The sequence below is a fragment of the Phyllostomus hastatus genome, unplaced genomic scaffold, assembly GCF_019186645.2.
Source record: "Phyllostomus hastatus isolate PE091 unplaced genomic scaffold, TTU_PhHast_1.1 phas_scaffold_1674, whole genome shotgun sequence".
Taxonomy (NCBI): Eukaryota; Metazoa; Chordata; class Mammalia; order Chiroptera; family Phyllostomidae; genus Phyllostomus; species Phyllostomus hastatus.
The window spans coordinates 13,429,313-13,443,677 of NW_025334011.1; the positions used below are offsets into that span (position 1 = coordinate 13,429,313).

A 14,365-nucleotide genomic window follows, 5' to 3' on the forward strand; every position below is an offset into this window, starting at 1 on the left:
GGGTAGGAGTTCCTTCTTTCTACTGCTTAGTATTCCATTGTGTAAACGTGCCATAGTTTTTTTGATCCATTCATTTACTGATGGGCACTTAGGCTGTTTCCAGCACTTGGCTATTGTTAATAACACTGCTATAAACATAGGGGTACATGGGTTCTTTTTTAAAAATATATTTTATTGATTATGCTATTACAGTTGTCCCATTTTTTTCTTTCCTTTGTTCCCCTCTGCCCTGCACCCCCTTCCAACCAGCATCTCCCCACCTTAGTTCATGTCCATGGGTCATACATATAAGTTCTTTGGCTTCTCCATTTCCTATACTATTCTTTTTTTTTTTATCATTGTTCAAATATAGTTTTCTCTTTTTTTTATTTTAATCAAACTATTCTTAATACTATTCTTAACCTACCCATGCCTTTTTTTATGTACCAATTATGCTTCTTATTCCCTGTACCTTTTCCCCCAATTCTCCCCCCTCTGATGATAACCCTCCATGTGATTCTCATTTTTGTGATTCTGTCCCTGTTCTAGTTGTTTGCTTAGTTTGTTTTTATTTTTGTTTTTTTAAGTTCACTTGTTGATAGTTGTGAGTTTGTTGTCATTTTACTGTTCATAGTTTTGATCTTCTTTTTTTAGATAGGTCCCTTTAACATTTCATATAATAAGGGCTCGGTGATGATGAACTTCTTTAACTTGACCTTATCTGTGAAGCACTTTATCTGTCTTCCAATTCTAAAGGATAGCTTTGCTGGATAGAGTAATCTTGGATGTAGGTCCTTGCCTTTCATGACTTGGAATACTTCTTTCCAGCCCCTTCTTACCTGTAAGGTTTCTTTGGAGAAGTCAGCTGGTAGTGTTATGGGAACTCCTTTGTAGGTAACTGTCTCTTTTTCTCTTGCTGCTTTTAAGATTCTCTCCTTCTCTTTCATCTCAGGTAATGTAATTATGATGTGCCTTGGTGCGTGTTTTCATGGGTCCAACTTCTTTGGGACTCTCTGAGCTTCCTGGATTTGTATGTCTATTTCCTTTACCAAATTCAGGGGGTTTTCTTTCATTATTTTTTCAAATAAGTTTTCAATGTATTGCTCTTCCTCTTCTCCTTTTGGCACCCCTATGATTCGGATGTTGAAATGTTTAAAGTTGTCCTGGAGGTTCCTAAGCCTCTCCTCATTTTTTAAAAATTGTTTCTTCATTCTGTTCTGGTTGAATGTTTATTTTTTCCTTCTGCTCCAAATTGTTGATTTGAGTCCCTGTTTCCTTCCCTTCACTGTTGGATCCCTTTATTTCACTTTTCATAGGCTTCACTTCTTTCTCTATTTTGCGACCATACTCAACCATTTCTGCGAGCCCTGATTACCAGTTTTTTGAACTCTGCATCTGATAGGTTGGCTATCTCTTCATCACTTAGTTCTGTATTTGGAGCTTTGAGCTGTTATTTCATTTGGGCCATATTTCTTTGTCTTAGTGTGCCTGTTATATAGTAAGGGGCAGAGCCTTAGGTATTTGCCATGGTAGGGCAACCCCCATCACTACATTGTGGCACTGCATGTGGAAGAGGGCTCAGAGAGGGAACAATGCTGTTTGCTCAGCTCTTGCCTGGCTTTCAGTCACTTCCTCTGCTACCCACAAGCAAATTGGGTCCCTTCTGGTGCTGATTCCTGGGTGGGTGGGTTTGTGTATGTTGTAGGACCCTGTGGGTCTCTCCAGTGAACTCTCCTGTGAGGCTAGGGGTTTTTCCTGCCACCACAACCCCCACAGGTTTTTATAGTCAGAGGTTTTGAGGTTTTATTTCCCCATGCTGGAACCCTTGGTTGTGCGGTCTCTCTTACTCCCCAGTTGTTCCTTCCAGTTTATCCACATGCAAATGTGGGACTGCCTGCCACCACCTCACCCACCTTGGTCCTCCAGCTGCCACCTTGCTGCCAGTCCTTTCCACCCCAGCTGCCCGTTTCCGCCCCTCCTACCAGTCTGGATGAATGTTTCTTCTTTAACTCCTTGTTTATCAGACTTTCATTCAGTTCAATTTTCTGGCAGTTCTAGTTATTTTTTGTTTGTTTGTTTTTAAATTTGTTGTTGTCCTTCTTTTGGTTTTGCAAGAAGGCAAAGTGTATCTACCTACACCTCTATCTTGGCTAGGAGTCTCTGCATATGTTCTTTTGAATTGGTGTTTCAGGATTCTTGGCAATCTGATTATTTAACTGAAACTTTTATTAGCAGTCACCTGTGATGTCATTATTTACAAAATACCATCCTCTTCTCAGTCTCACTCCTCCTATCTGTATTGCTACTCCTCAGTTCTTTCCTTAGCTCTTGTAAATATGGAGGTTCTTCATGATTCTGCTCTGGACCCTTATCCTGTTCAGGTTAAGGTTCCCTGTTAAGGTTCCCTGAGATTATCAGGTTCCCTGTTAATCTCATCACTCCCATGACTTCAGTTGGGCCTATGCTAATGTTTCCCAGTGACCAATCTCTAATCCTGACTTTCACCTGGCAACAGATACATGGCCTTAATATCTAGTCAGTATTCTACAAGTCTTGCAAATGCTGCCTGTCAAAACTGTACTTGTTATCCAGCTCTCACTTCCTCTGTTCATTATCTCAGTTTCACCATCTTTGTGGTGATACAAGGACATTGTAAGGACATTGTCCCTACATTCTGGCATTTAAATCTCTGAGCTGATTACATCTCTGCAGTATTTCTCCTTGCCTTTTCATCTCTGGCACTGTCTCTGCCTCATCTTTGTCTTTTGATTATTTAATAGCGTTCTTTCTGATCTCCTCAATTTCATTTTATTGTTTATAATCATTGCCACCAGAGTTTTCCTTTTCCCCCCATATTTGTTGTTTTGTTTCCCTGATTGCAAATTTTTCTACATTTTATTTAAAAAACAATGAAAATGCTCAGATAGCCAAGCAGTGTTGCATGTTGCAGTCTAGATTTGGATTCAATTCAAGTTGTTCTCTTCCTGTGCCTATACTCCCTTGCCCCACTTTTCAAGACCAGAGTCCAAGGTAGGAGAGACCACAAGCAACCCAGAATGCAGCAGCACAAAATCTAGATTTTTCTTAAAATGTAACGTGATTCATGCTGCTTCCCTCTTTGAAAAATTACGGTGTCTCCTTAAAAGCGACATTACTGATCATGGCACATGAAGCTCCAAACTCTCCTACTGGCCACATCTCTCAAAGAGATTCGTGTTTTGGCCTTATAATCCCATTCCACCCCTTAGACACAATATTTTCAAATTTTCCTTATTTTGCACAAGTATTTTGCCCTAGTTTTAAAAAGCCAGTCCCCAATCATCTTCATGTTCAATTTCTTCTCATTGATGATCAGTTAAGTGTCACCTCTTCCATGATGTATCCTTTAACCAATTACAGAGATTTACTTTTTCATTGCCATATCACTTAAGTAGAAACTGTTTAGCCCTGGCCAGATTGTTCAGTTGGTTAGAGCATCATCGTAATACACCGTCATACATCGTAATAGTTTCTTTTGGGATTGAACGTTGCAAGTTCAATCCCAAAAGAAACTATTTAAAACTTATGTCATTCCCCTATGTTATAATGATTTGTTATATTTTTCTCTACTACGAAAGCTTAAGAAAGTTTCCCAAGACTAGTGTCTAAGGTTTCCCTATAGATAGCACTCCATGAGAATTCCTGGGCAGCACTCAGCACTGTTCTGAATGATCTCTACCTTGTTGCAGGTGGACACACTTAATATTCCCCTTTATTAGCCAAAGCAACTAAGTTCCTCTGGGCACTTAACTGATTTATGTACAGTGTCCTTTTCACTAAGTCACAGATATACTAGGCCATTTACTATATTATAATTTGTATGTTGTCTAACTTAGGATATATTATGAAAGTAAGCTTCAAATGTAAAGATGTACTTTAAGTTTTTATTTTCTATAAAAGTAATTTAATACATAGTTTATAAAATTTATAATCAAAAGGAGGAAAAAATCAGCTCCCTATTCCCTACCTCTTCCCCCAGGCCCCAGGGGCAGGTCACTTAGTTCCTATGCTCCATCCTGTTACACATACCTCTCTGTTTCCTAGCATCATGCTGCGGCACAGCTACGACTCCTCTGATGCCCTCCACCGTCTTCCCCTCAACAAGCAGACTTAGGAACTCTGGCCAGAGTCTCCCGTAGCTTCTTGTGCACATTTCTGTTTCAGTTCTCTTAACATTGTGTTAAAATTACCTGTATTGTCTCTCCCAGAGTAGGCTATTTTCTCCTGAGGAAAAGCTCTCTTTCTTATTCATCTTTGTACCCCTTATATCTGACACAATCCCTAGTATCTAGTTCAATGTATGATGTGAGAATGAACTCATAATTTGAATACAATGTACCTAACTACTCTTTTCTTACATACAGGATTTCTGATTTCGGGTGAGTGAGCTTTTTTTTAAGTAATATGGCAAAGCACATTAAACTGAACAGTCAAAGTATAACTAGATCACATGGCAGAAAAAAATGTTTTTCATTTTGGCCCACATATGAGATATAAAAATGAAGTGTCTTCTGTTTTCTGAGCAGAAAGACATCCAGAGAGGTTGCTTTTCTCTGAAAACAAATGTAGGCATCTGACATTTTTTATGACTTTTAAAGGCAGCAAAGAGTGAAGATATGGCTTTTTTTATTGCAACAGAGGAAATGGGCTTGATAAAAATATTAGAATTAACAATTACAAAAAGGCTGGAATTTCATAAATCATTTAATTCCATTATTATTAGAAAATAGGCATAAAAAGTATCTACACAAATTACAGAAGTGGGTTGTGAATTAGAAAGTAATGTAAAGTAAGTTCTCTTTCTCTGGCTAATGCTATAATTCCTAGGATTGATGACAATATATGATCTTATTAGACTTTGACTTACATATATGGATATGTGTGACATATCCATGGAGAAAGCATGTATGTTTTTGACATGAGTACATGTTGGCTGAACTGGGAAAAGGGTCCTAATTTCTAACTTGAGTAAAAGAAATAAAATTTATGTTTTTTTCCTGATTTCCCCCTACTTTTCTGTTATTTAGTTGTATCATTGAATCAATTGAAATACTTTCTCAGTACTGCTTAAAAGATCTCCTAACTGAGGTGGCTTTTATGTTTTTGTAGTGATTACTATAGAAACATACTATTACTATTTGCATCTTGTGTTCTCAGGGAAAGTGGGGTTGTTAATGGCTTGCAGGTGAAAAGGCATTCCATATGCATGTGACTTTTTCCTAGTGGTGGATTCCACAGTGCTTTCCTGCATGTTATGAAATGGAAGGGCAGCAGTTGTTTAACCACAGTAACAGAGTTTGTGAAATTGCATTTAAAGAGTGATTTCCAGACAAATGTAGCATTAGACTACAATCCCCATTCTAAGTTTATATTGAGGTTAGCCATTTTTGGACTAAAGTTAACCTTTGCTCAGTAAACACCTTATTCATAGTCAGAACTAAACAAAAATGTGCATCAGATTATACAGTCATCTTTAAAATAATCCTTTAAAACATCTTGGTATATAAATGGTGCTTTCGATAAAGATATTATGTAGAAATCAGTTTTTCCTATTTATTAAGACATATCCTAATTACCTCAAGCTATAGTTTAAGAGAATATTCTTTGTTAAATTAATTTGTCCATCTGTGATCTTAAAAGGAATAAAGCCCATGGAAACACTCTGTAAGTACAGCTTTCTATAATTACCAGGCTATTCTCCAATTAGTGTAAATGTTGATACCTCATCCCTTTTTTTTTTTAGATTTTATTTATTTTATTTTTTAGAGAGGGAAGGGAGGGGGGAGAGAGAGAGAGAGAGGGAGAGGGAGAGGGAGAGAGAGAGAGAGGGAGAGAGAGAGAGACATCAATGTGCGGTTGCTGGGGACCATGGCCTGCAACCCAGGCATGTGCCCTGACTGGGAATCGAATCTGCGACACTTTTGTTCGCAGCCCACGCTCAATCCACTGAGCTACACCAGCCAGGGCAGATACCTCATCTCATACATTTGTGAAATGAGTAGACATGGAATTGTCTTAATCTTATTTACCAATTTGAAATTGAGAAGTACTGTGACTGTTTTAGAGAAAAATCTTTAGATTAAATGCATTCTTTGATTGTGTTGTAGGATTTAGAACAAGAAACTATCCAGAATATCAGAAGTTATTAATAAATGACCAAAGAAAGCTTTAACTTTCCTTTAACTAGCTGTATTAATTACTGATCTAAACTTCTTAGGAACTAGAGAAAGTAATTGCCATATTGCATAACTGAAGGTCATTTGACTTTTTGCACCCAATGAAGCCAGAAGTAAGCCTCAGGAAATGAATGCCTTGATTGTGCCCAAATAGCCATGTATTAATGGTCTAGTTGGTCAAACATTTGTTGAAAATGCTTGCAAGTTCAACTACTTACTCTTAAATTCCAGGTCCTGCGGTAGACTGGTGGGCACTTGGAGTTTGCTTGTTTGAGTTTCTAACAGGAATTCCCCCTTTCAATGATGAAACACCACAACAGGTATTCCAGAATATTCTGAAAAGAGGTGATTCTTTTTATCCTATTAAGACAGATTAATTTATCTCTGTGTATTATTTTGAGCAATGATCCAAGAGGCTTATTCATATTTGTAGATATCCCTTGGCCTGAAGGTGAAGAAAAGTTATCTGATAATGCTCAAAGTGCAGTAGAAATACTTTTAACCATTGATGATACAAAGAGAGCTGGAATGAAAGGTAAGGCTTCGTATTAATAAACCCTTTAACCCATGATTTGTTTCAGCAGGTGAATGTTAATACTGATACTAAGTTCTAGTACAATGCTACAGATAATCTGACTATTAAATTAGTTTAAAAAGAATTTTAGTCTGTTTTTGCACTCCAGGTATCCATTGATACATTTGCCCTTATTGTACATTAAAATTTAATGCGATCAGGTTGTAATAGCCACTCACTGAATTTTAACCTCAAGTAGGTACCTGAAACAATCTTATCCTGTCAATGTCTCCATTTATCAGGGCCTGATAAAGTTAACGATCTACAAATACAAGAAATATTTTTTACCATACCAAAATTTTAATTCTATAATGTCTAGCTGCTTCATTTGTGATACCCTTATTGACTGACAAATGTTTCAGGTGCCAGGTTACATTTTGATCCATTCAGTGGATTTTTCCCACTGCAAGGGATATGTTAAACTACAGTTTTGAACCTCTGGTAAATCTCATCAATTGCCCTAAGACCCTTTTTGCCCTAGGATAAATAAGCATTATGTCACAGAGTACATTTCCATGTGAAGTAGGAGGGTATGTTTAGAAAATTAAGCCTTAGTAATGCATTTGCATCAGCTTCTGGGTATTCCCTCTAATAAGATCCATTGTTTGTTTGGTTGGTTGGTTGGTTGGTTGAACAAATGCTATAGAGTGACCTCTAGGTGCCAGACAGTGTTGTTACAGGTGCTAGAGGTTCCCTACAGATGAACCAGACTAAAATCCCTGTGATTTTATGTTCTAGTGGAAAGATAGAAAGTAAATAAATACAACCATGACATAATTCCTTCTAGTTGTAAGTACCATGAAGAAAGATAAAGCAGAGTGAGAGAATACAAAATATGGCAGATTTTTTTTAGATGGAGTGGTTAGTAAGACCTCTGTGAAGAGTGGAATTGAAGCAAAAGCGTGTGTAAAGTGAGAGTACAGATATTTGATGACTGATCACTAACACTTACTGTAGAAGGATGCTCAACTGGGGTGATTTTGCTCCCCAAAAGACATTTGGTATTGTCTGGATCTGTTTTGGGTTGTCACAACTGTTGGGAACATCCTACAGTGCACAGGACAGTCCCCACAACAAAGATTTATCTGGTCCCAAATGTCAGTTGTGCTGAAGCTGAGAAACCATTGTTTGGCAAATTACTATAATATACTGTGATTTGCTCAAATTAAGTAGAGACAGAAGAAAAGTACCCTTACCAATAACCTCAGATTTTTGGTTGTTTAATGAACAGTTCACATAGTGAAGCCAATGGTAGGGGTATTCCTCAGGTAAAAAACAGTGGCTTCAGCTGTTTGTTTAGTTGATCGTAACCTAGATTACAACTTGTTATAGATTTAGTTTAAATGAACAGCTATGATGAGAAGGTCATAAAGCATCGCATCATATCCAGATATCACAGTTTAAGAGTTACTACAATAAGTAACTCCATGCTCAGGTATGTATTTTGAAAAATTAAAAGACAAGTTCTCTAAACAAAAACTGTCTTTGCTATTTTTATCTCTTCCTAGCAGTCTCTCAGATGAGGAAAAAGGCAACATGTAGACACACAGCTTTCCCAGCCCACCATCCCCAGTGCAGACCCATGATTCTTTCTCGTCTGTGTAGTCTTCTCCCAATACTCTCCTCAAATTTGGTTGCTGATATTTTTAGCTGTTTACTGCCTTAACTGCCACTTTCTGTTCTTGTCAATGTCTTGATTGTTGCCTTATGAAGTGAAGGATTGAAAGGGGAAGTTAGGTCTCGTAACGAAATACCACGAAGTGATCAAAAGAGCATATTTTCATTTTAGTCTGTAGAAGGAAATAAATAGGAAAGATGACAGGTATCGAAAATGCAGGGAAAGAGATAAGCAAAGTTGAGATTTTATAAGTGGAAGCAGTACTGTACTGCTAGGTGGTTAGTCAGTGTGTTGTGAAGATGCAAGTCAGTGACATCCTATATCAAGTGATGTATAAAATGATGCAGAGTGTGTCACTGAGAAGGAAGTAATTGAATAGAAAAACAGACAAATGCCTATGAAAGTGGCATAATTAAGTAGGGCAAGATAGATGTGTGGCAGTGTCCTTCATTCCTGCTGAAGAGTACTTGCTTAGGTGATGGTGTCGTAATATTCTTTTCTGTTTTATATTTTTCTAAAGAGCTGAAACATCATCCTCTCTTCAGTGAGGTGGACTGGGAAAATCTGCAGCATCAAACTATGCCTTTCATACCCCAACCAGATGGCGAAACAGATACCTCCTATTTTGAAGCCAGGAATAATGCTCAGCACCTGACTGTATCTGGATTTAGTCTATAGTACAGAAGCCTGCCCTTAAAGTTTACTTTGTCTGATAGGATAAGCTGGCATAATTATATACTCCTTAATACTGGACTGATTTAAAGGGGAGGAAATCATTTTCCCTGGATCAATGAGCTTTCAATATATGTTACAACTTCCACAGAGGTAAAAGGCTATCAAGAATATTATCAATAATTTATCTTAATCTCTAAGTTGTATATAGATCTTCAAAGCTTCTTTCATCTTATTTATTTTGTCACTGCACTTTATGAAAATTAATGCAACAATAAAACTAGAATGGCACTACCACTTTAGAGGAAGTAAGACTTAAGCTTGATTTTCTTTCTCATCTGTTGATTTCAGTCCGCCATTCAGTTTGGTGTTAAAATAACAAAACGCCGTACAATTTCATCTTAATGTAACTTATTTATTTATACGAGATTGCTTCCAAAAACTGTCGTCTCAAAGGCAATCCTTTAAGAATGCGTTTGTGACCTCAAAATGCAGCTGTAAATTTCCTTCACCCAGTAGTACAGCTTTTTTGGGGGATGAGGGATGAACAAAAGGACTTTTTATGAATACATTTCTCTTTCTGGACTGCTTCTGATACTTTCTCTACGATACATATTTGTTTAAAATAGTACTAGGAAGCTTAGGTGTGATATACTGTAGCAATTTTAACAGCTTGTTCAGTTTTAATAAAACATGATGGTTTACATCTTAAAATAATTTGTTTAAAACATAGGCAGCATTACCAGAGACAGCCTGATCCTTTATGAAAAATTTACTTTAGCTTAATAAATGTAATTGTAACATACTTCAAGTATATTACTTGTCAACATCATTCTTTTACACACCCACACACACACACACACACAAGATTCAGCTTCATGGGTCATATGTTAAATTCATTGAGGCTTTCAGCGTACTTACCCCATAACAGAGCAGAGTTCAAATTTAAATGTACCATATGTAAATTTGCTGCTAATCTGTTTAATACTATTGTTCCTTTTGCACTTGGATTTGTTTTTACTTTCCATTACTGTCCCAGAAAGAGCCTTGCTAATCTAGTTGAAAAAGCTAGTACAAGTGTAAAACTTAGTGAAAAATAAACCATTATAGTTATGCTATATAATTGAATCCAAGGTTTAATATTTTTACTGAGCTTATTTTGGTAATAACTACTTCAGTTTAATGTTCCTAATAGTCATTTCTTCTAATAAAATATTTTAAATAAGTTATTAAAACTTTGTTTAATATATATTATATCTTTCCCTTAGGTAAAATCATAGGATAATTTATTGTTCTTATATGGTATATATATGTTTTTTATCCTCACCTGAGGACACTTTTCTTCATTTTGCTTTTTTAGAGAGAGGAAGGGAGAGAGAGAAACATTAATGCAAGAGAAGGTTTGCTTGGTTGCCTTCAAACACACCCAGACTGGGGATCAGGAATTGTACACGTCTGAACTGGGGGTCGCTCTCGTTTGTACCTGGACTGGTGATGAACCTGCAACCTAGATGCGCTCCCACTAGGAATCAAACCCACATCCCTTCAGTTACTGGATGATGCTCTAACCACTGAGCCACACCGGCTAGGGTTCTTCTATAATATATATATATTTTTTTTTCACACTATTTTTTTCAGATAGCTTTTTTTTTTTAGATTTTATTTATTTATTTTTAGAAAGAGAGGAAGGGTGGGAGAAAAAGAGAAAGAGGAACATCAATGTGTAGTCGTTTCTCATGTACCCCTCACTGGAGACGTGGCCTGCAACCCAGGCATGTGCCCTGACTGAGAATTGAACTGGTGACCCTTTGGTTCACAGCCCACACTCAATCCACTGAGCTATTACCAGCCAGGGCCTTTTATAATTTTAAGTAGTAGGAAGAATAGTGACTGTGGAATCAAGCACAAACAGTCTAAACTATTACTATACCACATAAAAGACCTTGGGCAGGTAAAACTCTAAGCTAGTGATTGTTTACTTATATAGGCAGATTAAAAATAAGAAACTAGCAAAGAAAAATTAAAAATAGCAATAGGATTTTAAAAAAATAATATAGACCAAATCATTTCCTTAATAGAACTGCCCAGGACTCCAACATTATCAGGTACTTGAAACATTACTGAATAATTGGGAAAATGTACAGGGATCCTGTTCCCAGGGCAAGTGCCCATGTTAAGTGGAAGTTTGCAGTTATGGACCTAGTGTGTGCAGCTATTGTCACCTGGAACTGTGCGTGCTGTAGTGGTATATACAGGGAACAAGTGATTTATTATCTAAACTTAAACCCTTTAATACACCTATTAAGATGTCGTGGGTTCAAAAACTGGTTAAGGAAAAACCTGAGGCTTCCAGTCAACATGGCTGAGTAGGTGACATTGGTACTTTCATACTCCCACAACTACATCATGTTTAGTTTAACAACTAAACTAAACAGCCATCATTGAGAACCACCTGAAGTCTAACTAAACAGAAGTCTTATAACTAAGGATATACAGAAGCCACATCTGAGACTGGTAGGAGGAATAGGCAAATCACACACCCACATGTAGCAGTTAAAAACAGGGAGGGAGCCCTGGCCAGTGTGGCTCAGTTGATTGGAGTGTTGTTCCATATATTGAACAGTCACAGGTTCAGTTCCTGGTCTGAGCACATAACCTGCGTTGTGGGTTTGATCCCCAGTCAGGGTGCCTACAAGAGGCAACAAACTGATTGATGTTTCTCTCACATCAATGTTTCTCTGTCTCTCCCTTCCTATCTTTCTATAAAACAATGAAAGAATGTCCTTGGGTGAGAGAAAAACAGGGATATTTCTGCTGCAGATGTTCACAATGAGCCTCCCAGAGTCCCAGCTCCGCACTAAGATCTCAACACCTGGGTCTCAGTGCCAAGAAGAGAAGTCCCTGTAACTTCTGGCTGTGGAAACCAGTAGACATTGTGGCTCAGTAAGATGGAGGGTGGCTGGAGAGCTAGGCATTCTTAAAGGGGCCATGCATGGACTTACTCAGATTCACCTGAGCTCTAGCCCTGGGGCAACAGCTTGAAAGGTTCTAGGGACATATAGGAGGAACTAAATTGTCTGACTTCAAGGAAAGGGCTCCGGGGTCAGCTTTCTCCCAGATTGAAGTGCTGGCAGAGGCCATTGTTCCTTTGCTGAGCTCTACCCCAACAGTCCCAGAGCCATATCTGAGTCTCTTGTCTACCTGGCTAATGCTGTTTGCCTTGCCCTGGTGATTCCCTAATCCAACCCAATGTGTGGATTACCTAAGGTGATTCTAGTGGCATTTCCAAACAAACAGCCTGTCTTGGCTCATGCTTCAGACAAAGTTTCTCAAAGGCCCACAAACCCCAGGCAAGAAATGACTGGCCTCAGCCCTGTACCTATTGCTAAACAGCCCTAAGCCTGGAATTAATGGCAGTCAGCCGTGGTTCACAGCTTCGCTCTTCCAGACACCTCCGAGCCTAGACCAAGTGGTAGCAATCTGTAGCTCTTTGTAGCTCAGGTCAATTGGCCCAGGCAGGGCACAGGCAGTGGTTGACCTTCGTCTGTACCTCCTAGGGATCCCCTGAGTGTACCCAGTGGACATCTTCAGATTACACTGGAACACCACCCAACCTCCTCAACTAGCAACATATTCAAAGGGCTGACTCAGCTGCCACCAGAGCCCTGCTGAAGTGAATCCTGGTCAGTGGGGTGGGTCCTGCACAGCAACTCCTCCACTGTAACCACCACTGGTCCTTGCAGACAAATTTCCTGTGAGTCAGTGCCTTCCACTGGTGTGCTAACAGCAATCAAGGCTCAACCACAATAAATAGGTACACACAGGAGGGGTGCACCTGGGATGCCCCACTCAGGTGACCAGGGAGGCTGCTCACTGGGCTCCATAGGACACCTACTGCATAAGGCCACTCTACTAAGCCTGGGAGATGTAGCAGCTCTACTTACTACATAGAAAAAACACAGGGAGGCAGCTAAAATGGGGAGTCAAACATGTTCCAAATGAAAGAAAAGGACTAATCTCCAGAAAAAGAACTAAACAAAATAGACTCAAGCAACTTACCAGATGTAGAATTCAAATCACTGGTTATAAGGATGCTCAATGAATTTAGAGAAAGAATAGATCAACTCAGTGAGAACTTCAACAAAGAGGAAACAAAAATGGAGATTAAAAAAAGAGCCAGTCAGAAATGAAGAATACAATAACCAAAATGAAGAATACACTAGAAGGAATCAACAGATTGGATGGAGTATGGGATCAAATTGGTGATTTGGAAGATATGGTAGCATAAAACCCCCAATCAGAATAGCAAAAGGAAAAAAGAATCCCAAAAAAATGAAGACAGTTTAAGGGGCCTCTAGGATGACATCAAACATACCAACATTTGCATCATGGAAGTGTTGGAAGACGAAGAGAACAAAGATTGAAAATCTATTGGGAAAAAAATGAAAGAAAAATTCCCAACTTGGTGGAGGTCATAGACACACAAGTTCAGAAAGTGCAGAGAGTCCCAAACAAGATCCACCCAAAGAGGCCCACAGCAAGACACATCGTAATTAAAATGCCAAAGATTAAAGACAAAGAGAATCTTAAAAGCAGCAAGAGAAAATCAGTTGGTTACTTACAAAGAGTTCCTATAAGACTATAGCTGATTTATCAATAGAAACTTTGCAGGCCAGACAGGTTTGGCAAAAAATATTCAATGTGATAAAAACCAAGGACCTGCAAACAAGATTACCCATCAAGGCTATCATTTAGAATCAAAGGACAGATAAAGAGCCTCCCAGATAAAGAAAAGCTAAAGGAGTTCATTGCCACCAATCTAGTATTCCAAGAAATGTTAAAGGGTATTTTTGGTTTTTTCTTTAAAAATTTTATTTCCAGAGGGGAAGGAAGGAAGAAAGAGGGATCATTGATCCACACCTCCACTAAATGTAAACATAAAAATAAACATGTTTGAAGAGGTACCTTGGTGTACTTCTGTCAGAATTAATATTCATGCATAGTGGACTTCCGGCCAAGATGGAGGCATAGGTGGACGCACCGTACCTCCACGCACAACCAAGATTGGAACAACAACAAAATTTAGAGGCAGAATAACACCCAGAACTGACAGAAAATTTATCTGAATGGAAGTGGGACAGCCAAGAAGTTGAAATAGACCCGTTCATCCAGACCAGTAGGAGGGGCGGAGACAAGCAGCCGAGCACAGGTCTCGGCACAGAGAACAGGGAGAACTGGGCACATAAGGCAACCGGAAGCACGTAAGGCATCTGGGGTGCGCAAGATCGCAGCGGGTGGACCCTGAGT

General features: G+C 38.7%; 1 protein-coding gene across 2 annotated transcripts in view; it reads left to right on the plus strand.

Moving 5' to 3' along the window:
- Positions 1 to 10,222, plus strand: part of MASTL (microtubule associated serine/threonine kinase like) — a 35,258-nt gene extending 25,036 nt beyond the window's left edge. For both annotated transcript variants that reach the window (XM_045857964.1, XM_045857965.1), the window contains exons 10-12: positions 6,426 to 6,539; positions 6,628 to 6,729; positions 8,907 to 10,222. In XM_045857964.1, the coding sequence (XP_045713920.1) occupies positions 6,426 to 6,539; positions 6,628 to 6,729; positions 8,907 to 9,064 (374 nt within the window). In that variant the 3' untranslated portion in view covers positions 9,065 to 10,222. The remainder of the gene's footprint in view (positions 1 to 6,425; positions 6,540 to 6,627; positions 6,730 to 8,906) is intronic.
- The last annotated feature ends 4,143 nt before the right edge of the window (positions 10,223 to 14,365 follow it).